Below are 22972 nucleotides of genomic sequence, written 5' to 3' on the forward strand. Positions count from 1 at the left end.
TGGGATAGACCAGGCATTCCGTTCTCTCCCCCTCCTAATTTTAAGAAAATGTTTCCCATATCTGACAACATTCGGCATTCTTGGCAAACAGTCCCTAAGGTGGAGGGAGCTATTTCTACCCTAGCTTAGCGTACAACTATACCTTTAAAGGACAGTTGTGCTTTCAAAGATCCTATGGATAAAAAATTAGAGGGTCTTCTAAAGAAATTGTTTATTCATCAGGGTTTTCTTCTACAACCTATAGCGTGCATTGTTCCAGTTACTACTGCAGCAGCTTTTTGGTTCGAGGCTCTAGAGGAGTCTCTTAAGGTTGAGACCCCATTAGATGATATTTTGGATAGAATTAAGGCTCTCAAGCTGGCTAATTTTATTACCGATGCCGCCTTTCAAATGGCTAAATATGCAGGTTTTGCCATTTTAGCACGTAGAGCGTTATGGCTTAAATCTTGGTCTGCTGATGTGTCATCAAAATCTAAGCTTTTAGCTATTCCTTTTAAAGGTAAGACCCTATTCGGGCCTGAATTGAAGGAAATAATTTCTGACATTACTGGAGGTAAAGGTCATGCCCTACCTCAGGATAAGACTGTTAAGATGAGGGCTAAACCAAATTAATTTTCGTTCCTTTCGTAACTTTAAAGGAGGCCCCTCTACTTCCTCTTCCGCCACAAAGCAAGAGGGGAATTTTGCTCAATCCAAGTCAGTCTGGAGACCTAACCAGGCCTGGAAAAGGTAAACAAGCCAAGAAGCCTGCTGCTGCTATCAAGACAGCATGAAGGGGCAGCCCCCGATCCGAAACCGGATTTAGTAGGGGGCATACTTTCTCTCTTCGCTCAGACTTGGGCAAGGGATGTTCAAGGGATCCCTGGGGATTAGAAATTGTGACCCAGGGGTATCGGCTGGAATTCAAGGATTTTCTCCCAAGAGGGAGATTTCATCTTTCACGTTTGTCTGTAGACCAGACAAAAAGAGAGGCGTTCTTACGCTGTGTAAAAGACCTCTCTGCCATGGGAGTAATTTGTCCAGTTCCAAAACTAGGACAGGGGTTTTACTCAAATCTGTTCGTGGTTCCCAAAAAAGAGGGAACCTTCAGACCGCTTTTAGATTTCAAATGCCTAAACAAATTTCTCAGAGTCCCATTGTTCAAGATGGAGACTATACGAACAATTTTACCAATGATCCAGGAGGGTCAATATATGACCACCGTGAACCTGAAGGATGCGTATCTTCACATTCCTATCCACAGGGATCATCATCAGTTTCTAAGGTTCGCCTTTCTAGACTAACACTATCAGTTTGTGGCCCTTCCTTTTGGGTTGGCCACAGCTCCCAGAATCTTCACAAAGGTGCTAGGGTCCCTTCTGGCGGTTCTCAGGCCGCGGGGCATAGCAGTGGCGCCCTATCTGGACGATATTTTGATTCAGGCGTCAACTTATCTGACCAAATCTCACACGGACATCGTGTTGGCATTTCTAAGAACTCGTGGTTGGAAAGTGAATATAGAAAAGAGTTCACTAGTTCCACTAACAAAAGTTCCATTCTTGGGAACTCCGATAGACTCGGTAGACATGAAAATATTTCTGACGGAGGTCAGAAAGTCAAAGATTCAAAATACTTGCAGAGCAGTTCAGTCCATTTCTCAGCCATCAGTGGGTCAGTGTATGGAAGTCATTGGAATGGTAGCGGCAATGGACATCATTCCGTTTGCACGCTTTCATCTCAGACCTCTGCAGCTGTGCATGCTCAGACAGTGGAATGGGGATTATGCGGATTTATCTCCTCAGATAAATCTGGATCAAGAGACCAGAGAGACTCTTCTTTGGTGGTTGTCACAGGATCATCTGTCCCAGGGAATGTGCTTCCGCAGACCAGCATGGGTCATAGTGACGACGGACACCAGCTCAGGGTGTTTGGACTCAGGAGGAGTCTCTACTACCAATCAATATTCTGGAACTGAGAGCAATATTCAACAGGCGTGGCCACAGTTTGCTTTGGCCAAATTCATAAGATTCCAGTCGGACAATATCACAACTGTAGCATATATCAATCAAGGGGGAACAAAGAGTTCTCTAGCGATTGATAGAGGTTTCAAAGATAATCTGATGGGCGGAGGCTCACTCTTGCCATCTATCAGCAATCTATATCCCAGGAGTAGAGAACTGGGAAGCGGATTTTCTAAATCGTCAGACTTTTCATCCGGGGAAGTGGAAGCTCCATCCGGAGGTGTTTGCGTCCTTGATTCATCAATGGGGCACACCGGAATTGGATCTGATGGCATCTCGTCAGAATGCCAAACTTCCTCGTTACGGGTCCAGGTCAAGGGATCCCCAAGCTGTACTGATAGATGCTCTAGCAGTACCTTGGTCGTTCAACCTGGCTTATGTGTTTCCACCATTTCCTCTCCTGCCTCGTGTGATTACAAGAATCAAACAGGAGAGAGCCTCAGTAATCCTAATAGCGCCTGCATGGCCGCGCAGGACTTGATATGCGGATCTAGTGGACATGTCCTCTCTGCCACCGTGGAAACTTCCGTTGAGACAGGACCTTCTTATTCAAAGTCCGTTCCAACATCCAAATCTAAATTCTCTGCAGCTGACTGCCTGGAGATTGAACGCTTGATCATTGATACTTTGATTCAGGCTCGCAAGCCTGTCACTAGGAAAATTTACCATAAGATATCGCGTAAATATCTTTATTGGTGTGAATCCAAGGGATACTCATGGAGTAGGGTTAGGATTCCTAGCATTTTGTCTTTTCTCCAAGAAGGATTGGAGAAGGGATTATCAGTTAGTTCCTTAAAGGGACAAATTTCTGCCTTGTCAATTCTACTACATAAGCGTCTGGCGGAGGTCCCAGACGTTCAGTCTTTTTGTCAGGCTTTAATCAGAATCAAGCCTGTATTTAAACCTATTGCTCCGCCATGGAGTTTGAATTTAGTTCTTAATGTTCTTCAAGGGGTTCGGTTTGAACCCATGCATTCCATAGATATTAAGCTTTTATCTTGGAACATTTTGTTTTTAGTTGCGATTTCTTCTGCTTCAAGAGTTTCTGAGCTTTCTGCGTTACAATGTGATTCGCCTTATCTTATATTCCATTCTGATAAGGTGGTTTTGCATACTAAACCTGGATTCCTTCCTAAGGTTGTTTCAAATAAGAATATTAATCAGGAAATTGTTGTTCGTTCCTTGTGTCCTAATCCTTCTAATAAGGAACGTCTGTTACATAACTTGGACGTGGTTCGTGCCTTGAAGTTTTACTTACAAGCGACCAAGGATTTCCGTCAAACATCTTCTCTATTCGTTGTTTATTCTGGAAAGTGTAGGGGTCAAAAAGCTACGGCTACCTCTTTCTTTTTGGCTGAAAAGCATCATCCGCCTAGCATACGAGACTGCTGGACAGCAGCCTCCTGAAAGGGTTACGGCTCATTCTACTAGAGCTGTGGCTTCCACATGGGCTTTTAAAAACGATGCTTCTGTTGAACAGATTTGTAAGGCTGCGACCTGGTCCTCCCTTCATACTTTTTCCAAATTTTACAAATTTGATACTTTTGCTTCTTCTGAGGCTATTTTTGGGAGGAAAGTTCTTCAAGCAGTGGTGCCTTCCGTTTAGGTCTCTGTCTTGTCCCTCCCGTTCATCAGTGTCCTGTTGCTTTGGTATTGTATCCAATAAGCAAGGATGAATCCGTGGACTCGTCGTATCTTGTAGAAGAAAAGGAAATTTATGCTTACCTGAAAAATTGATTTCTTCTACGATACGACAAGTCCACGGCCCTCCCTGTTATTTTAGACAGATTATATTTTTGTTTTCAAAACTTCAGTCACCTCTGCACCTTTTTAGCTTTTCTTTTCTCTTCCTATACCTTAGGTCGAATGACTGACTGGGGGTGGAGAGAAGGGAGGAGCTATATATACAGCTCTGCTGTGGTGCTCTTTGATACTTCCTGTTAGCAGGAGGATAATATCCCACAAGTAAGGATGAATCCGTGGACTCGTCGTATCGTAGAAGAAATCAATTTATCAGGTAAGCATAAATTTTCTTTTCGTGTAGTATATCAGTCTGATCACGCTTATTACGGTCAGTCCAGCGCCGAAATACCAGGCAATTCTTCTCTGAACAAGGAACACAGAAACCCCAGACAATCGTTTTGGCCTTTATTAGGCCTCGTCAGTGAGGTGTAGCAGTATTCCTCTAAGCAAACTGAGCAAGGAGTCAACGTCTGGTTGCCCCTTTTTCTCATAGGGAGACTAAATACATACAGAGAGATGTGCACTCACAGGAACGCACAACTGGCTCAATACCATTGTTAGCCTGTTCTATGGCAATTTAGAGGAACATGGCTACACCTCACTGACGAGGCCCAATGAAGGCCGAAACGATCGTCTGGGGTTGCTGTGTTCCTTGTTCAGAGAGGAATTGCCTGGTATTTCGGCGATGGACCAACTGTAATAGACGGGATCAGACTGATATACTACAGGAAAGTTCTACTCTGTGAAAAGAATTACTGGGCTAAAAAGCTGCACCCAGGTGGTAAATCGCCAAAGAACAGGGTAACAATAGTATTGAGCCAGTTGTTCGTTCCTGTGAGTGTGCTTCTCTCTGTGTGTATTTAATTTTATTTATATATATATTTTTTCGTTCTATTTTTATGCTGGTACCCCCATGTTTTAATGAGTGTGACTACACTTGAATAAAGTTTGTTTTTACCGCTATTTTGCACTTTTTGCTGAAAAACTTTGGGCTTGTGGATATATATATATATATATATATATATATATATATATATATATATATATATATATATATATATATATATATATATATATATATATATATATATATATATATATATATATATATATATATATATATATATATATACATACACACACTCTAAAAAGTCTACACACCCCTGTTAAAATGTCATGTTTTCTGTGAAAAAGAGAACAAGATAAATAATTTCAGAACTTTTTCCACCTTTAATGTGACCTATAAACTGTACAACTCAATTGCAAAACAAACTAAAATCTTTTAGGTGGCGGGAAGTAGAAATTAAAAAACTAAAATATGGTTGCATAAGTGTGCACACCCTTAAACTAATACTTTGTTGAGGCAACTTTTGATTTTATTTAGGGCTGCAACTAACTATTATTTTCATAATCGATTAGTTGGTTGATTATTTTTTCGATTAATCGGTTAAAAAAACCCCAAAAAAAACCCAACCCTATAAAAAAACAACAAAAAATAAATAAAAATATTATTTGAGCAGATGTGGACTGGTTTCAAGTTCAACCTCTCTGCTGCTGTTACCAGAAAACCAAAAACTAAAATGACTTATTTTTCACAAAATTATTTAAAAAACTAGTTTAGTTTTACGTGGGATGTCATCCTGATTATGCTCCCAGTGAGGTTGTAACATAAACAGAGAGGTACTAATAAGTTCCTTTTTAATTTTCTGATTTTCTCTACTCTAATTATCTGCAAGTAAACGGTGAGAAATAAAATAAGGAATCCATTGGTCTGCTCTCTCTAAAAGCTAAGCACATTTTATTAAGTTGTGGGTATAATTAGCAGGAACATTAATACATTGAGTTTGATTCATACTCGCATAGATTCAAACACACATTTAAAAAAAATCACACATAGCAAAAACTTGAAGATTATATAAATCTATAATATCAATTTCAAATCCCTGGGGATCCAGTGGAGTGGCAGTGGGGTGTTTTTTGTTTTTTAATAAAGAAAAAAAAATCCTTAACCTTTTGATTTTCAATTTTTAGCCAACCATGTGCAATAGCAATTTTGCAGTGCCATTTACATTTACAGATCCTGCAATATATATTAAAAAGTACTAGTAGTATTCCCTCTCTGGCAGTCTAGTGGGGCGGAGCATTTGATGTGCACCTCTGTCTGGTACACTACAGACTGTCTATATCTCTTCTTCTGGCTGGTTCTCAGGGAGAGCTGGAAACTGGAGTAGCAATTAGTATGGTTGGTCTGTAGTGTTGGTACATTAGACTGTCTATCTCTTCTTCTGGCTGGTTCTCAGTGAGAGTTGGAAACTGGAGTAGCAATTAGTATGGTTGGTCTGTAGTGTTGGTACATTAGACTGTCTATCTCTTCTTCTGGCTGGTTCTCAGTGAGAGTTGGAAACTGGAGTAGCAATTAGTATGGTTGGTCTGTAGTGTTGGTACACTACAGACTGTCTATATCTCTTCTTCTGGCTGGTTCTCAGGGAGAGCTGGAAACTGGAGTAGCAATTAGTATGGTTGGTCTGTAGTGTTGGTACACTACAGACTGTCTATCTCTTCTGGCTGGTTCTCAGGGAGAGCTGGAAACTGGAGTAGCAATTAGTATGGTTGGTCTGTAGTGTTGGTACTTTACAGACTATCTATAGCTCTTCTGGCTGGTTCTCAGGGAGAGCTGGAAACTGGAGTAGCAATTAGTATGGTTGGTCTGTAGTGTTGGTACATTAGACTGTCTATCTCTTCTTCTGGCTGGTTCTCAGGGAGAGCTGGAAACTGGAGTAGCAATTAGTATGGTTGGTCTGTAGTGTTGGTACATTAGACTGTCTATCTCTTCTTCTGGCTGGTTCTCAGTGAGAGCTGGAAACTGGAGTAGCAATTAGTATGGTTGGTCTGTAGTGTTGGTACATTAGACTGTCTATCTCTTCTTCTGGCTGGTTCTCAGTGAGAGCTGGAAACTGGAGTAGCAATTAGTATGGTTGGTCTGTAGTGTTGGTACATTAGACTGTCTATCTCTTCTTCTGGCTGGTTCTCAGGGAGAGCTGGAAACTGGAGTAGCAATTAGTATGGTTGGTCTGTAGTGTTGGTACATTAGACTGTCTATATCTCTTCTGGCTGGTTCTCAGTGAGAGCTGGAAACTGGAGTAGCAATTAGTATGGTTGGTCTGTAGTGTTGGTACATTAGACTGTCTATCTCTTCTTCTGGCTGGTTCTCAGTGAGAGTTGGAAACTGGAGTAGCAATTAGTATGGTTGGTCTGTAGTGTTGGTACATTAGACTGTCTATCTCTTCTTCTGGCTGGTTCTCAGTGAGAGCTGGAAACTGGAGTAGCAATTAGTATGGTTGGTCTGTAGTGTTGGTACTTTACAGACTATCTATAGCTCTTCTGGCTGGTTCTCAGCGAGAGTTGGAAACTGGAGTAGCAATTAGTATGGTTGGTCTGTAGTGTTGGTACACTACAGGCTGTCTATCTCTTCTTCTGGCTGGTTCTCAGTGAGAGTTGGAAACTGGAGTAGCAATTAGTATGGTTGGTCTGTAGTGTTGGTACATTACAGACTATCTATATCTATCTCTTCTTCTGGCTGGTTCTCAGGGAGAGTTGGAAACTGGAGTAGCAATTAGTATGGTTGGTCTGTAGTGTTGGTACATTACAGACAAACCATACTAATTGCTACTCCAATTTCCAGCTCTCAGATGTGTAGACCAAATGCTCCCCCACTAGACTACCAGGGAGGGAATATTACACTTCTTTTTTTTTTTTTTTTTTTTAATATATTATTGCAGGATCTGCAAGCCATTTAGCCAAGCCCAATATATATTTTTCTTTTACAAGATATGACGAGTCCACGGATTTCATCCTTACTTGTGGGATTAAACCTCCTGCTAGCAGGAAGTGGCGAAGAGCACCACAGCAGAGCTGCATATATAGCCCCTCCCTTCTCCTCCCCCTCCAGTCATTCGACCGAAGTTAGGAAGAGAAAGGAAAAGCCAAAGGTGCAGAGGTGACTGAAGTTTAATAAAAATAAGTACATACCTGTCTTAGAAATGACAGGGTGGGCCGTGGACTCGTCATATCGTAAAAGAAATAAATGTATCAGGTAAGCATAATTTTCCTTTTCTTTTACAAGATATGACGAGTCCACGGATTTCATCCTTACTTGTGGGATTAAACCTGCTAGCAGAAAGTGGCAAAGAGCACCACAGCAGAACTGCATATATAGCTCCTCCCTTCCCCTCCCCCCAGTCATTCTCTTTGCCTGTGTTAGTGATAGGAAGAGATAAAGTGAGGTGTTAGTTTAGATTCTTCTATCAAGATGTTTATTTTAAAATGGTGCCAGTGAGTACTATTTTTCTCAGGCAGAAATAGTCAGTATATACCTTCCCAAGAGGAGTGGAGACATTTTAGTTTTCTGCCCTGATGTTGATGATCATAGCAAACGTTATCTAAGATCCATTCTGGTTCCCACAGAGCAGCTTAAGGTAGTGTAAAGAAAAATCTTTAGTGTGGAGAACGATGTCATGCTACAAGCAGCATTGAGGTATGTGCAGTCTTTTGTTTCTGGGGAGACTTGATACATCAGAACAGACTGACAATATCCCTAGCTGGGGAGGGGTAAGCAGTATGCACTATAGGAAAATGGTGTACCTGGATTCCCTGTTATTTTGATTATATTACTAGTGTGGTATATCACTTTAAAATTATGTGGGCTGACGCTGGGAGATGTGGCTAGAGTTTATTGCTGACTTGACAGGCCTTACAATGTGAAACGCTTATTGCGCAGAATGTGTATGTTTTGAGCACATGGCTGATCTATGGAGGACCGATATGTTTGTGTTTTTTCTCTACACATGCGGGTCTCGGTAGGATAGGAGTTACGCCCACGGTGGGCGGGGCCTATTTTCGCACGTCAGACGCACAGTGTGTGTTCCGGATCGGTAGCAGGATCCTGAGGCTCCGGTGGGGCCTAGCTCTGTTTGGTGAGAGGCTCAGAACGTTATTTCAGTGTGATTTGGGGGCAGGTAGGCGCCACAGCAGAGCTGTGGCGAGGTGCAGGGGCAAAGTTTTGTAATATATCAAATTATGTCAGGTTTATCATATATATCGATGTATTATGTATCCTAACAAGTGGTACAATATATTTAAGCTAATTGGGACACATGGGTACAATTTTTATTGCTGCAATCGTCTTTTTGTCTATCAACAGAAAAATGGTTGCGCTTTTATTATTTAAAGGCGCAGTACACGTTTTTTGGTTTAAATACTTTTATATATGTTTTGACTTCAGAGTACAATATATCAAGTAAAGAATGACTATTATTGCTATTGCTAGTCTGTTTAACATGTCTGATCTTGAGGAATCTACTTGTTCTATGTGTTTAGATGCCTCTGTGGAACCCCCTCTTACTTTTTGTCCCTCATGTACTGAAAGGGCCTTACAATGTAAAGAGCAGATTTTATTTAAGGAAAGTGCTTCTAAGGATGATTCTCAGTCTGAGGAGAATCAGGGTATGCCGTCAAATTCTCCCCAAGCGTCACAACCTTTAACGCCCACCCAAGCGACGCCCCGGGTTCTTCAACCGCGTCAAATTCATTTACCCTGCAGGATATGGCTGCAGTTATGTCAACTACCCATACAGAGGTTTTATCTAAGTTGCCAGTGTTACAGGGCAAACGCAGTAGGACAGAAGTCAATGTGAATACTGAGTCCTCTGATGCTTATTTGGCTATTTCCGATGTACCCTCAAAGGGATCTGATTTGGGGGTCAGGGAACTTCTGTCTGAGGGAGAACTTTCCTATTCGGGAAGAGGGTTGCCTCAGACAGATTCAGACGTCATGTCCTTTAGATTTAAGCTTGAACACCTCCGCCTGTTACTTCGGGAGGTTTTAGCGACTCTGGATGACTGTGACTCTATTTTGGTACCACCAGAGAAATTGTGTAAAATGGACAAATACTTAGAGGTACCTGCTTAAACTGATGTTTTTCCGGTTCCTAAGAGAATTTCGGAGATTATCAAGAGGAAATGGGATAGACCGGGTATACCGTTCTCACCTTCTCCTAATTTTAAGAAAATGTATCCCATATCTGACACTGTTCGGGACTCTTGGCAAACAGTACCTAAGGTGGAGGGAGTTATATCTACCCTGGCTAAGCGTACAACTATTCCTATTGAGGACAGTTGTGCTTTCAAAGACCCTATGGATAAGAAAATGGAGGGTCTTCTAAAGAAATTGTTTATTCATCAGGGTTTCCTGTTGCAACCGACGGCCTGCATGGTACCAGTTACCACAGCGGCGGTCTTCTGGTTTGATGCCTTAGAGTCTCTTAAGACTGAGAATCCTTTAGAGGATATTTTAGATAGAATTAAGGCTCTTAAGCTGGCTAATTCTTTTATCACGGATGCCGCCTTTCAGATTGCCAAATTGGCGGCTAAAAATGCCGGATTTGCCATTTTAGAGCGTTATGGTTAAAATCTTGGCCTGCTGATGTGTCATCTAAGTCAAAGCTTTTGGCTATTCCTTTAAAGGAAAAACCCTATTCGGGCCTAACTTGAAAGAAATAATTTCTGACATTACGGGAGGTAAGGGTCATCTCCTACCTCAGGATAGAACAGCTAAACTGAGGGGTAAACAAAATTTTTGTTCCTTTCGGAATTTTAAAGGAGTCCCCTCTTCTTCCTCCTCTTCCGCCAAACAGGAAGGGAATTTTGCTCAGGCCAAGTCCGTCTGGAGACCCAACCAGGCTTGGAACACGGGTAAACAACCCAAGAAGCCCGCTGCTGCTACCAAGATAGCATGAAGGGCCGGCCCCAGATACGGGTCTGGATCTAGTAGGGGGCAGACTTTCTCTTTGCCCAGGCTTGGGTAAGAGATGTGCAGGATCCTTGGACACTGGAAATCGTGTCCCAAGGGTATCAGCTGGAATTCAAAAATTCACTCCCAAGGGGAAGGTTTCTTCTTTCACGATTGTCTGTAGACCAGATAAAAAGAGGCGTTCTTACGTTGTGTAAAAGACCTCTCTAATATGGGAGTAATTCGTCCCGTTCCAAGACTGGAACGGGGACAGGAGTTTTACTCAAATCTTTTCGTAATCCCCAAAAAAAGAGGGCACGTTTCAACCCATTTTAGATCTAAAAAGTCTAAACAAGTTTTTCAGAGTCCCATCCTTCAAGATGGAGACTATTCGTACAATTCTGCCATTGATCCAGGAGGTTCAATATATGACTACCGTAGACTTGAAGGATGCATATCTTCATATTCCTATCCACAAGGATCATCACCGTTCCTAAGGTTTGCCTTTCTAGACAAACATTTTCAGTTTGTGGCTCTTCCCTTCGGGTTGGCCACAGCACCCAGGATCTTCACAAAGGTTCTAGGGTCACTTCTAGCGGTTCTCAGACCGCGGGGCATTGCAGTGGCGCCTTATCTGGACGATATTCTGATCCAGGCGTCGTCTTACCATCTAACAAAGTCTCATACAGACATGGTTCTGTCCTTTCTGAGGACTCACGGGTGGAAGGTGAATCTAGAAAAGAGTTCATTAATTACACAGACAAAGGTTCCCTTCTTGGGAACTCCTAATAGATTCCATATCTATGAATATTTTCTTGACAGAGGTCAGGAAGTTAAAGATTCTAAATACATGCCTGAGCTCTTCAGTCCAATCCTCGGCCATCAGTGGCTCAGTGCATGGAGGTAATTGGTTTGATGGTGGCGGCAATGGACATCATTCAGTTTGCTCGTTTTCATCTCAGAACACTACAACGGAGCATACTCAGGCAGTGGAATGGAGATTATGCAAATTTGTCTCCTCAGATAGATCTGGATCAGGAGACCAGAGACTGTCTTCTTTGGTGGTTGTCGCCGGCTCATCTGTCCCAGGGGACCCTTGTGGGTGATAGTGACAACGGACGCCAGCCTTCTGGGGTGCAGTCTGGAATTCCCTGAAGGCTCAGGGTGTGTGGACTCAGCCGGAATCTCTTCTTCGAATCAATATTCTGGAATTGAGAGCAATATTCAATGCGCTTCAGGCGTGGCCTCAGTTGGCTTCGGCCAAATACATCCGCTTTGAGTCGGACAACATCACGACACTGGCTTACATCAATCAGGGAGGAACAAGGAGTTCCTTAGCGATGACAGAAGTATCAAAGATTATTCGGTCGACCTAAGCTCACTCTTGTTATCTGTCAGCAACCTACATCCCAGGAGTGGACAACTGGGAAGCAGACTTTTTAAGCAGATAGAAGTTTCATCCGGGGGAGTCGGAACTCCATCCGGAGGTCTTTGCCACTCTGATCCTCAGATGGGGCAGACCGGAATTGGATCTGATGGCGTCTCGTCAGAATGCCAAGCTTCCAATATACGGATCCAGGTCAAGGGATCCTCAGGGCGAACTGATAGATGCCTTGGCTGTGCCTTGGTCGTTCAACCTAGCTTATGTGTTTCCACCGTTTGCTCTCCTTCCCCGGGTTATTGCTCGGATCAAACAGGAGAGGGCTTCAGTAATTCTAATTGCACCTGCGTGGCCTCGCAGGACTTGGTATGCCGTTCTAGTGGACATGTCCTCTCTGCCGCCGTGGAAGCTTCCATTGAGGCAGGACCTTCTCATTCAGGGACCCTTTCATCATCCGACTCTAGTTTCTCTGCAGCTGATACTTAGATCTTTCTAGTAACAGGCTTACGTGCCTGAATCAACCATAAGATATGGCTTAAATATCTTCATTGGTGCGAATCCAAGGTTTACTCATGTAGTAGTTAGGATTCCCAGGATTCTTTTCTCCAAGAAGGATTGGAGAAAGGGTTATCAGCAAGTTCCTTAAAGGGACACATCTCTGCTTTGTCAATTTTACTACACAAACGTTTGGCAGATGTTCCAGACGTTCAGTCTTTTTGTCAGCCTCTGACCAGAATCAAGCCTGTGTTTAGACCAATTGCTCCACCCTGGAGTTTGAATTTAGTACTTAATGTTCTTCAAGGGGTTCCGTTTGAACCCATGCATTCAATAGATATTAAAGGGACATTATACACTCAAAACAATATGGGGTATTTAAGTAAAGCATATAAAGATAATAAACTTTGTCATGGACATGTATTTTCAATTTTGCCTCTAAAGCTGCTAAAAATGATAATAAAGTTGGAAGTAAGGTAACTACATGAGAATACATCCGTCATACGGCTAGGCTATTGAGCAAGCATTTGTCCCTCACTCCCTAGCAAGTACAAGCCCTGCAGGGACAGCTGTGTGAGCTATGCGTGATTCATAGGGATAATAAAAGCCTATACCTATATGTAATGTGTGGGACTGACACATCGTACCGAGCGGCAGTTTACAGTGCAGTTTAGGGCTATATTATGTGCGCTCTAAATATCCCAGCATAACGCTCACAGCTCTCCCTGCAGGGCTTGTACATGCCTCTGCTTTATTGCCAGCGTCTCCCTAAGCGGGTTGTTTGCTCTCACTAGGCGGGAGCTCGGCTGCATGCCATCAATCAGCTGGGATTAGCTTGCTTGCCCATGCTGTGTTCTATGTATGCTCAATTATTTTATAGGCTATTTGTGCTGTGATTTTACATCTGCAACGGTAAATGCTGGTTGCGGCTGATGATGGATTCTGCAATAGTGCTATGAAATGACGTAACAAACACAAACCAATGGCTATGTTTTCACTTTCAAGACGGACTAAAAAAAACTAATTTTTCAGCTCCGACTTTGAACTAGTTGCAGGATATTGTTGTAACGTCATACTAATGCAATCACGTAATTCCATCCTGCAACTAGTTCAAAGTATGAGCTGAAAAATTAGTTTTTTTTAGTCCGTCTTGAAAGTGAAAACATAGCCATTGGTTTGTGTTTGTTACGTCATTTCATAGCACTATTGCAGAATCCGTCATCAGCCGCAACCAGCATTTACCGTTGCAGATGTAAAATCACAGCACAAATAGCCTATAAAATAATTGAGCATACATAGAACACAGCATGGGCAAGCAAGCTAATCCCAGCTGATTGATGGCGTGCAGCCGAGCTCCCGCCTAGTGAGAGCAAACAACCCGCTTAGGGAGACGCTGGCAATAAAGCAGAGGCATGTACAAGCCCTGCAGGGAGAGCTGTGAGCGTTATGCTGGGATATTTAGAGCGCACATAATATAGCCCTATACTGCACTGTAAACTGCCGCTCGGTGCGATGTGTCAGTCCCACACATTACATATAGGTATAGGCTTTTATTATCCCTATGAATCACGCATAGCTCACACAGCTGTCCCTGCAGGGCTTGTACTTGCTAGGGAGTGAGGGACAAATGCTTGCTCAATAGCCTAGCCGTATGACGGACGTATTCTCATGTAGTTACCTTACTTCCAACTTTATTATCATTTTTAGCAGCTTTAGAGGCAAAATTGAAAATACATGTCAATGACAAAGTTTATTATCTTTATATGCTTTACTTAAATACCCCATATTGTTTTGAGTGTATAATGTCCCTTTAAGTTGTTATCTTGTAAAGTTTTATTTTTAGTTGCTATTTCTTCTGCTCGTAGAGTTTCTGAGCTTTCAGCGTTACAGTGGGACTCACCTTATCTTCCATTCTGATAAGGTGGTTTTACGTACCTAACCTGAGTTCCTTCCTAAGGTTGTTTCAAATAAGAATATTAATCAGGAAATTATTGTTCCTTCATTATGTCCTAATCCTTCTAAGAAGGAGCGTCTGTTGCATAATTTGGACGTGGTCCGTGCCCTGAAGTTTTACTTGCAGGCGACTAAGGAATTCCATCAATCATCTTCATTATTCATTGTGTTTTCTGGAAAACGTAGGGGCCAGAAAGCTACGGCTACCTCTTTCCTTTTGGCTAAAGGGTATCATCCATCTGGCATGAGACTGCTGGACAGCAGCCTCCTGAAAGAATTACGGCTCATTCTACTAGGGCTGTGGCTTCCTTATGGGTATTTAAAAACGATGATTCTGTTGAACAGATTTGCAAGGCTGCAACTTGGTCGTCTCTTCACACTTTTTCCAAATTTTCCAAATTTGATACTTTTGCTTCTGAAGCTGTTTTTGGGAGAAAGGTTCTTCAAGCAGTGGTGCCTTCCTTTTTGATTCCTGTTTTGTCCCTCCCTTTCATCCCTGTCCTGTAGCTTTGGTATTGTATCCCACAAGTAAGGATGAAATCCGTGGACTCGTCATATCTTTTAAAAGAAAAGGACATTTATGCTTACCTGATAAATTTATTTCTTTTACGATATGACGAGTCCACGGCCCACCCTGTCATTTCTAAGACAGGTATGTACTTATTTTTATTAAACTTCAGTCACCTCTGCACCTTTTGGCTTTTCCTTTCTCTTCCTAACTTCGGTCGAATGACTGGAGGGGGAGGGGAAGGGAGGAGCTATATATGCAGCTCTGCTGTGGAGCTCTTTGCCACTTCCTGCTAGCATGAGGTTTAATCCCACAAGTAAGGATGAAATCCGTGGACTCGTCATATCGTAAAAGAAATACATTTATCAGGTAAACATAAATTTCCTTATTTTAAACAAAAAAAGCAACTTCCAGTACGCCCTAAGAAGACTTCCTAAGCGCTGGAATAAATGGTGACTGTCCCTGATATCTCCGTCCACACAGCCATTCCCAACACACGGCCGGTTTTTATCTCCCTAAGGTAAAGAGCTGTGCGAGGGAAAGGCACGCTGTGATAAAAGCTTAGGCTTAAACATAGGGATAAAGTTGCAAACTTAGGTTCTAACTTAGTGACCGGCATCTGCAGGCACCATGTTATATTTTTGAGAGATAAATAAACATGGTGCCTGCAGATGCCAGTCACTAAGTTAGCACACATGTTCGCAAACTTTTTCCTATGTTTAGGCCTAAGCTTTATCACAGCGTGTGCCTTTCCCTCACACAGCTCTTTACTTTGACAGCACTCCCAAGTCTCGCTGACGTCTGCTAGCTAACACTAAGTTTCCTGAGCCGACGGCTGGAGTGTGCAGGATAAATGACTGATGGCCCCCACCTACACAGCCCTTCCCAACAATCGCCCGCACTCTTACAGGACCGATCTGACACACTGCAGCCTGCATGTGTAGTTAGCATGTAAACTAAGTTAGATAACGGGGGGGGGGGGACCCACCTTACAACACCGCAGCATGAGGGAAGCGAACTGTCCCACGGCGCGTCTTCCTGACTCTGCACAGGTGTGCTGCGTGCAGCCCAACTAATCGACTGACCAACTAATTGATAATGAAAATCGTTGACAACGATTTTCATTATCGATTATTATCGATTAAGTGGATTAGTTGTTTCAGCCCTAATTTTATTACAGCACTCAGTCTTTTTGGGTATGAGTTTTTCAGCATGGCACATCTTGACTTGGCAAGATTTGCCCACTCTTCTTTGCAAAAACACTCCAAATCTGTCAGATTGTGAGGGCATCTCTTGTGCACAGCCCACTTAAGATCACCCCACAGAGTTTCAGTTGGATTCAGGTCTGGGCTCTGACTGGGCCATTCCATAACTTTAATCTTCTTCTGCTGAGCCATTCCTTTGTTGATTTGGATGCATGCTTTGTGTCGTTGTCATGCTGAAAGATGAAGTTCCTCTTCATTTTCAGCTTTCTAGCAGAAGCCTGAAGGTTTTGTGCCAATATTGTCGTGTATTTGGAACTGTTCATAATTTCTTCTACCTTGACTAAGGCCCCAGTTCCAGCTGAAGGAAAACAGACCCAAAGCATGCTGCCACCAAAATGCTTCACTGTGGGTATGGTGTTCGTTTGGTGATATGCAGTGTTGTTTTTGCGCCAAACATATCTTTTGGAATTATGGCCAAAAAGTTTAATCTTGGTTTCATCAAACCAGAACACCTTTGGCGACATGGGAGACTTCAGATGTGTTTTTGCAAAATTTAGCTGGGCTTGGATGTTTTCGTAAGAAAAGGCTTCCTTCTTGCCGTCTACCCCAAAGCCCAAACATATGAAGAATACGGGAGATTGTTGTCACATGTACCACACAGCCAGTACTTGCCAGATATTCCTGCAGCTCCTTTAATGTTGCTGTAGGCCTCTTGGCAGCCTCCCAGGCCAGTTTTCTTCTCGTCTTTTCATCAGTTTTGGAGGGACGTCCAGGTCTTGATAATGTCACTGTTGTGCCATATTCTCTACACTTGATGACTGTCTTTTCTGTGTTCCATGGTATATCTAATGCCTTGGAAATTCTTTTGTACCGTTCTCCTGACTGATACCTTTTAACAATAAGATCCCTCTGATGCTTTGGAAGCTATCTGCGAACCATGGCTTTTGTGTAGGACGCGACTAAGAAAATGTCAGGAAAGACCAACTAGAGCATCTGAACTTTATTTGGGGTTAATCAGAGGCACTTTAAATGATGGCAGGTGTGCACTGACTCCTATTTAACATTATTTTGAATGTGATAGCTCAATTCTAAACACAGCTACATCCCACACTTATGCAACCATATTTAATTTTTTTATTTTTACTTCCCTCCACCTAGAAGTTTGTTTGTTTTTTTAATCAAGTTGTACAGTTTATAGGTCACATAAAAGGTGGAAACGGTTCTGAAATGATTTATCTTTGTCTCATTTTTTTACATCACAGAAACCTGACATTTTAACAGGGGTGTGCAGACTTTTTTTTGTATGTGTGTATGTATATATGTTTGTGTGTATATAAATAATACATTTTTTTTTTCATTTTTTTCATTTATTTTATTGTGTGCTGCTCTGGCTACCGCAGATTTAACTCACATTCCTTCTTTTCTCTCTGCAGTTACACTGTATTTCACAATGGATCGCTGCTTATTAGCACTGTGAAACATCGCAGCACGGGGACATATCGCTGTGTTGCAACAGGTGTTGGAGGGAAACAGTCTGTACTACAGGCTTCACTTCGCCTAGCAGGTGAGGAGTTGTATGTATACACTACCGGAGCTGGTCAGCAGAGGAAGTGGTTATGTTCCCATGACAGCACCTGAATGTTTGCTATTGGCTGGTTACTTCCTGTCCATATCTGACGATAGGTTCACTTTCCTCCATTTAGAGTTATAGAACAGTCTCATTAATTTTTTTTTTTTTTAATATGTTTATTTTTCCATCAGTATCAATATAACTGTAACAGAGCTCATTTGCTCATATTTTGCACCACGCAGGGTAAGAAAGAAAATTTTTTCCAATCATGTATACAGAAATAAAAAGATAAATATCTATCATTTATGCCTACATAATAACCAGGTTCCGTGCCCATTACCTTATGGACATCACACAGTAAATAAACATAAGTAGTCAAAAAAAGGGGGGGAAAAAAAACAAAAAACCAAGATGCTGTGTTGCGTCTAAATACAATTATTACATTTTGTTCTCATTAACCAGATCGGAAAAAAGAAGAAAGAGGAAAAAAAAAAAAAGGGAACAGAAAAAAAGAGAAAAGCCACCTCCTCCTCCACCACACCACGTAAAGGTGTCTTAGAATCTTAGGGTCCCCCAATTTTTCAAAGCCAGGATACTGGAAATAGTTCTCTTAATATCAGACCTTCAAAGTAGTCTGTTTTGTGGAATGCCTTAGTAAGTATATATTGCATGGGAAGCGGATATGTCTGGATAATATTTTCCCATTTATTGAAAAAGCGTTGGGTTGGTTTATTGTGTAGGTTTGACACATTATATTGTTCGAATATGATCTGTTGTCTCACTGCTTCTAGGAATATCTTAAAAGGTATTGTTCTGGTCTGCTTCCAATTTCTTAGAATTAAATTCCGACCTATAAGTATAATAGTATTGATCAAATCATAGTTCTGGGCTGTTATGTTTAGGAAAATAATGTTTATAGGTTCCAGGACTAAATGTTCAGGGCAAAATTTATTTAGCCAAAAGTTAACCTTCTGCCAAAATTGCCTTATTTTGGGGCATAACCAGAAACAATGCATCAGATCAGCCCTAGGCATTGAGCATTTGTGGCATATTCCCATATTTTCTGAAGACCATGCTGCCAATCTTTTTGGCGAGATATAAGCATTGTTGAGTAATTTTAGAAAAGATTTGTGCCAAGAGGAACGGAGGGGGGCTTTAATCAGCCATTTGATACCCTTCTTAATGTGATCCCCGCTAAGTTCTGGGAAATGTTTTGCCCAATAACCTATATATTGTTCATTATTTAATTGACCTTGCTTTGCCAATAAAATTTTGTATAATGATATTGAGTGCTTTCCTTGCTTATATACATTGATATAGTCTCCAATTTGTTTAAAACCTACTGGCCAATTCCCTAACTTAGCTTTCTTATTAGCAAAGTGGCGTAGCTGAAGATATGCGAAAAAGCTCTCCTTCTTGGGGAGATCAAATTCTCTAACAATACTCTCAAAGGTTCTTAAATTAAACCTTTGGTCAAAAACTTGTAGTAACTTGTCAAATCCTTTATCCGCCCATTCTTTAAATACCTGATAGTCGCATCCGGCTATAAACTCGGGGTTCCCTCTGATCGGAAGATAGGGGGAAATAGAAAAATTTTAAGATATTTACATGTCATTTGCCATGCTTTAATCACGTTATATATACTGATAAACCTTTTGGTGCTGTCTGGGAGTTCTATAAGAGTGCAATGTAAGATTGCTTTACATGCAAACGGATATATTAAGCTCTCTTTCAGAATTAAGTTAGTTAGTACCTCGGTTGACAGAAGCCAATCCACCGCATTCCGTGCCAAGATGGCCATGTTATATAATCTAATGTCCGGGAAAGCTAGCCCCCCATGTTCCCTCAGTTGTGACAATTTTTTAATGGCTATCATATGTCGCGACTTGCTCCAAAGAAATTTAGCACATAATTGATTAAATATTTTAATATCTTTTACCTTAATGAATAATGGTAAGTTATTCATAGTATAAATTATCTGAGGGAATAAGATAGATTTAATCATAGCTATTTTAGCAGACAAGGAAATAGGGAGTAGTGCCCATCTTTGCAACTTGCTTTTAAGTCGTGAAAAGAAGGGCGTAAAGTTAAGTCTATACCAACAATTAGGATCTCTATGTAACATGATTCCTAGATATCTAATCTGCGTGACCTCTCTTAGCTCATATTGTGTCTTGCTATCCATGTTTTTGTATATCCATAGAATCTCTGATTTAAGCGTATTGACTTTATAGCCCGAAATACTACTAAATAAATCTAATGCCTTGAACGTAGTAGGGATATTTCTATGTGTTTGTTGGAAATAGAGAAGTAGATCATCTGCATATAAGGCAAGCACAAACTTCTGAGATCCAATCTTTATTCCCTCCAATTCTTGTCTGAGATAAATTGCTAGTGGCTCAATGGCCACATTAAATAGGAGGGGTGATAAGGGACACCCCTGGCGCGTTCCCTTCTCTAATTTGAAAAAATCTGATTGAGTATTGTTAACCAGTATCGAAGAGATGGGGTAGTTGAATATGGCTTTAATGAATTCAACCAATTTACCTGAGAAGCCAAACTTTTCAAGGGAAGTGTACAAATGTTCCCATATTATAGTCAAATGCCTTCTCCGCGTCGACCACAACCATAGCAAGATCATGATACGCTGGTTTTTCCTTATGCAATTTGTTCCAAAAATATTCTATTAGCATATATGTTTTACGAATGTTTTTTGTTGATGATCTATCACACATAAAACCGGCCTGATCTTGATGTATAATTTTACATAATATTTCCTTCAAACGATTTGCAATTATTACTGTTAATAGTTTATAGTCTGTATTCAACAGAGAGATAGGTCTGTATGACCCTGGATCTGATAAGATTTTGTCTTTTTTTGGGATAAGGGTTATGATCGACGCAGAGAAAAATCGAGACATTATTTTCCCATCTATGAAATATGTATTAAATAAACAAGTCAGTATGGGTGCTATATCTGTCTTCAACATTCTGTAGAACTCCGCGGGTATTTGATCAGGCCCGGGAGCTTTTCCAAGTTTAAATCTTCAATTGCTTTTATAACTTCGGCTAACGATATGGGATCGTTTATTGACTTAGCTTGCTCTGGTGTAATCTGTGGACACTTAATCTTATCCCAGAATATCTTACTTGCTTCTGTGTCTATAATTTTGGCAGCATATTTGTTCTTATAATAATCTAGGAAGACCTTACTAATATCGTTCGTTTGGGTGAAGTTCTGACCTCCCCAGCTAATATTCCCGATCACATTCTTCTGATTCCTAGCTTTGTCTAGCCTAGCCAAATATTTAACAGATTTCCCATAGCGTCCGCCGTAAATGGCGCTCATTCTAGCTTCCTGCTGTATATTTTTTGCAGCCATAAATAAATCTCTTTCTTGGCGTGCACTATGATACTTATCCCAGTACTTTTTTAGTGGATTGTTTATATAGTTTTGATATGCCCTCGAGACCGTTTTTGTCAATTGATTTTCCCGAGCCCTAGTCTTTTTTTTTTTTTTTTTTTGCTGACCATGTATAGTTTGATCTCCCCTCTTAGAAAGGCCTTTGCTGCCTCCCAAAACACCTCATATTTATTCGCATAACCTTGATTATTTATACAATACTCACGCCACTTGCTCTTTATCCACATTTGAAATGCTTTATCATTTATCATATACTTTGGAAAATAAAAATTATTTCCTTTGATCCCCTGGCATTCTCTATTCCCTACTGATAACGTTAATATAGCATGGTCCGATAATATAATTTCACCGATTTCTGCACTCACATCATCTCTCAAAAGAGCATTGGAAATTAAGAAAAAATCAATACGGGAGAAGGATCTGTGCGCATGTGACTCGCAAGTAAAGCTTTTACCCGCAGGGTGGTGGATACGCCATATGTCGTGAAGTTTTAATTCCTTGCATATTTGGAAAAACAGTCTAGAATTCTGTATTGACCTACCCCTCTGCTTATAAGGGAATCTATCCAATAAAGGTATTGGGGTTAGATTGAAGTCACCCGCTAGTATTACATTGGGTGATTCATGCAGAATTAATCTTGCAATTATATCATTCCAAAACAATTGGTCTGAGGTGTTAGGGCCATAAACATTGCACAGTACATATTTTACATTAAAAATTTCTATGTTAAGGATAATCCATCTATTATTAACATCTAGTTGTATATCATGAATTCTATATTCCAGATCCTTGCTAATTAGGAAAGCAACCCCTCTTTTCCTCCCGGCACAATCTGATGCTATAACTTGTCCAACCCATTTGCACTTAAGTTTCTGAGCTTCAATACTTTTGAGGTGTGTTTCCTGCACCCATGCTATATCAGGATTCAGTTTGGCAAGATGCTTAATCACTAACTTCCTCTTTTTAGGTGACGTGATCCCACCTATATTCCATGAAACGAACTTGATCATCCTCATCTTATTTGTCTGAGTGTATTAGTACCCCTCTAGTACGCAATTTAAACTTTGTATATGTTTGGAGGAGGAGGGTCGTAGAGAGTGCAAGAGAAAGAGAGGCAGAGAAGAGGCAAGCGGGAGAAAAAGAGGAGAGAAAAAAAAAAAAAAGAGAAAGGAAAAAAAGAGAAAAAGAAAAAGAGCAATAAAACTCCCTAAGTATTAAAAACATTTTCGAACTCGGAAACATTTGCTTAAAGGTCCTAGATAAAGTACAGAAAAAAACAAAGATAACCTTTATTGTGTTCAAGATATTTGTCGCGTTTTGCAAATTTCTCTAGCTTCGGCTATATTATTTATAATGATATTTCCTCCTGCTTCCTCCAAGACTATTCTGGCAGGGTACATTAATCTAGCCTTAAGTCCTGCATTGAATAGTTTAGAACAATATGGGGCCAGATCTTTTCTTTTCATTGAGGTTTCGCTAGAATAATCTTGGAACATCAGAATTTTTACTTGGCCCAGAAAAAAATTCCCTAGTTTCCTATACGCTCTTAAGATATTAATCTTATCTTGATAACTTAAATACTTTATTAAAACAGGTCTGTTATGATTTTCTCTCATGTTACTTCTATTTGTACCTAATCGATGCGCCCTTTCAACTACAATGGGGGCTTTATCAATAGAAATACCCAGAGCGAGAGGTAGTGTGGAACTAGCAAAGGTTATAAGGTCTAGGTAATCCTCATTCTCTGGGAGGCCAATAATTTTTAAATTATTTCGTCTTGAATGATCTTCTAATTCATGTATTTTGTCTTGTAATGTGGTCAGTATTTTGCTATTATCTGCTATGCTTTTTTCTTGTTTATATAATATGTCTTCATTACTAGACACTCTCTCCTCCACTTCAGTGA

At 40.9% G+C, this 22972-nt stretch overlaps 1 protein-coding gene across 1 annotated transcript in view; it reads left to right on the plus strand.

Moving 5' to 3' along the window:
* PTK7 (protein tyrosine kinase 7 (inactive)) overlaps positions 1 to 22972 on the plus strand; it is a 182889-nt gene that overhangs the window by 72159 nt on the left and 87758 nt on the right. Inside the window, exon 6 of the mRNA XM_053712771.1 lies at positions 17506 to 17636. Coding sequence (XP_053568746.1) covers positions 17506 to 17636 — 131 coding nt within the window. The remainder of the gene's footprint in view (positions 1 to 17505; positions 17637 to 22972) is intronic.

This window comes from Bombina bombina, chromosome 4 (genome assembly GCF_027579735.1).
Source record: "Bombina bombina isolate aBomBom1 chromosome 4, aBomBom1.pri, whole genome shotgun sequence".
NCBI lineage: Eukaryota > Metazoa > Chordata > Amphibia > Anura > Bombinatoridae > Bombina > Bombina bombina.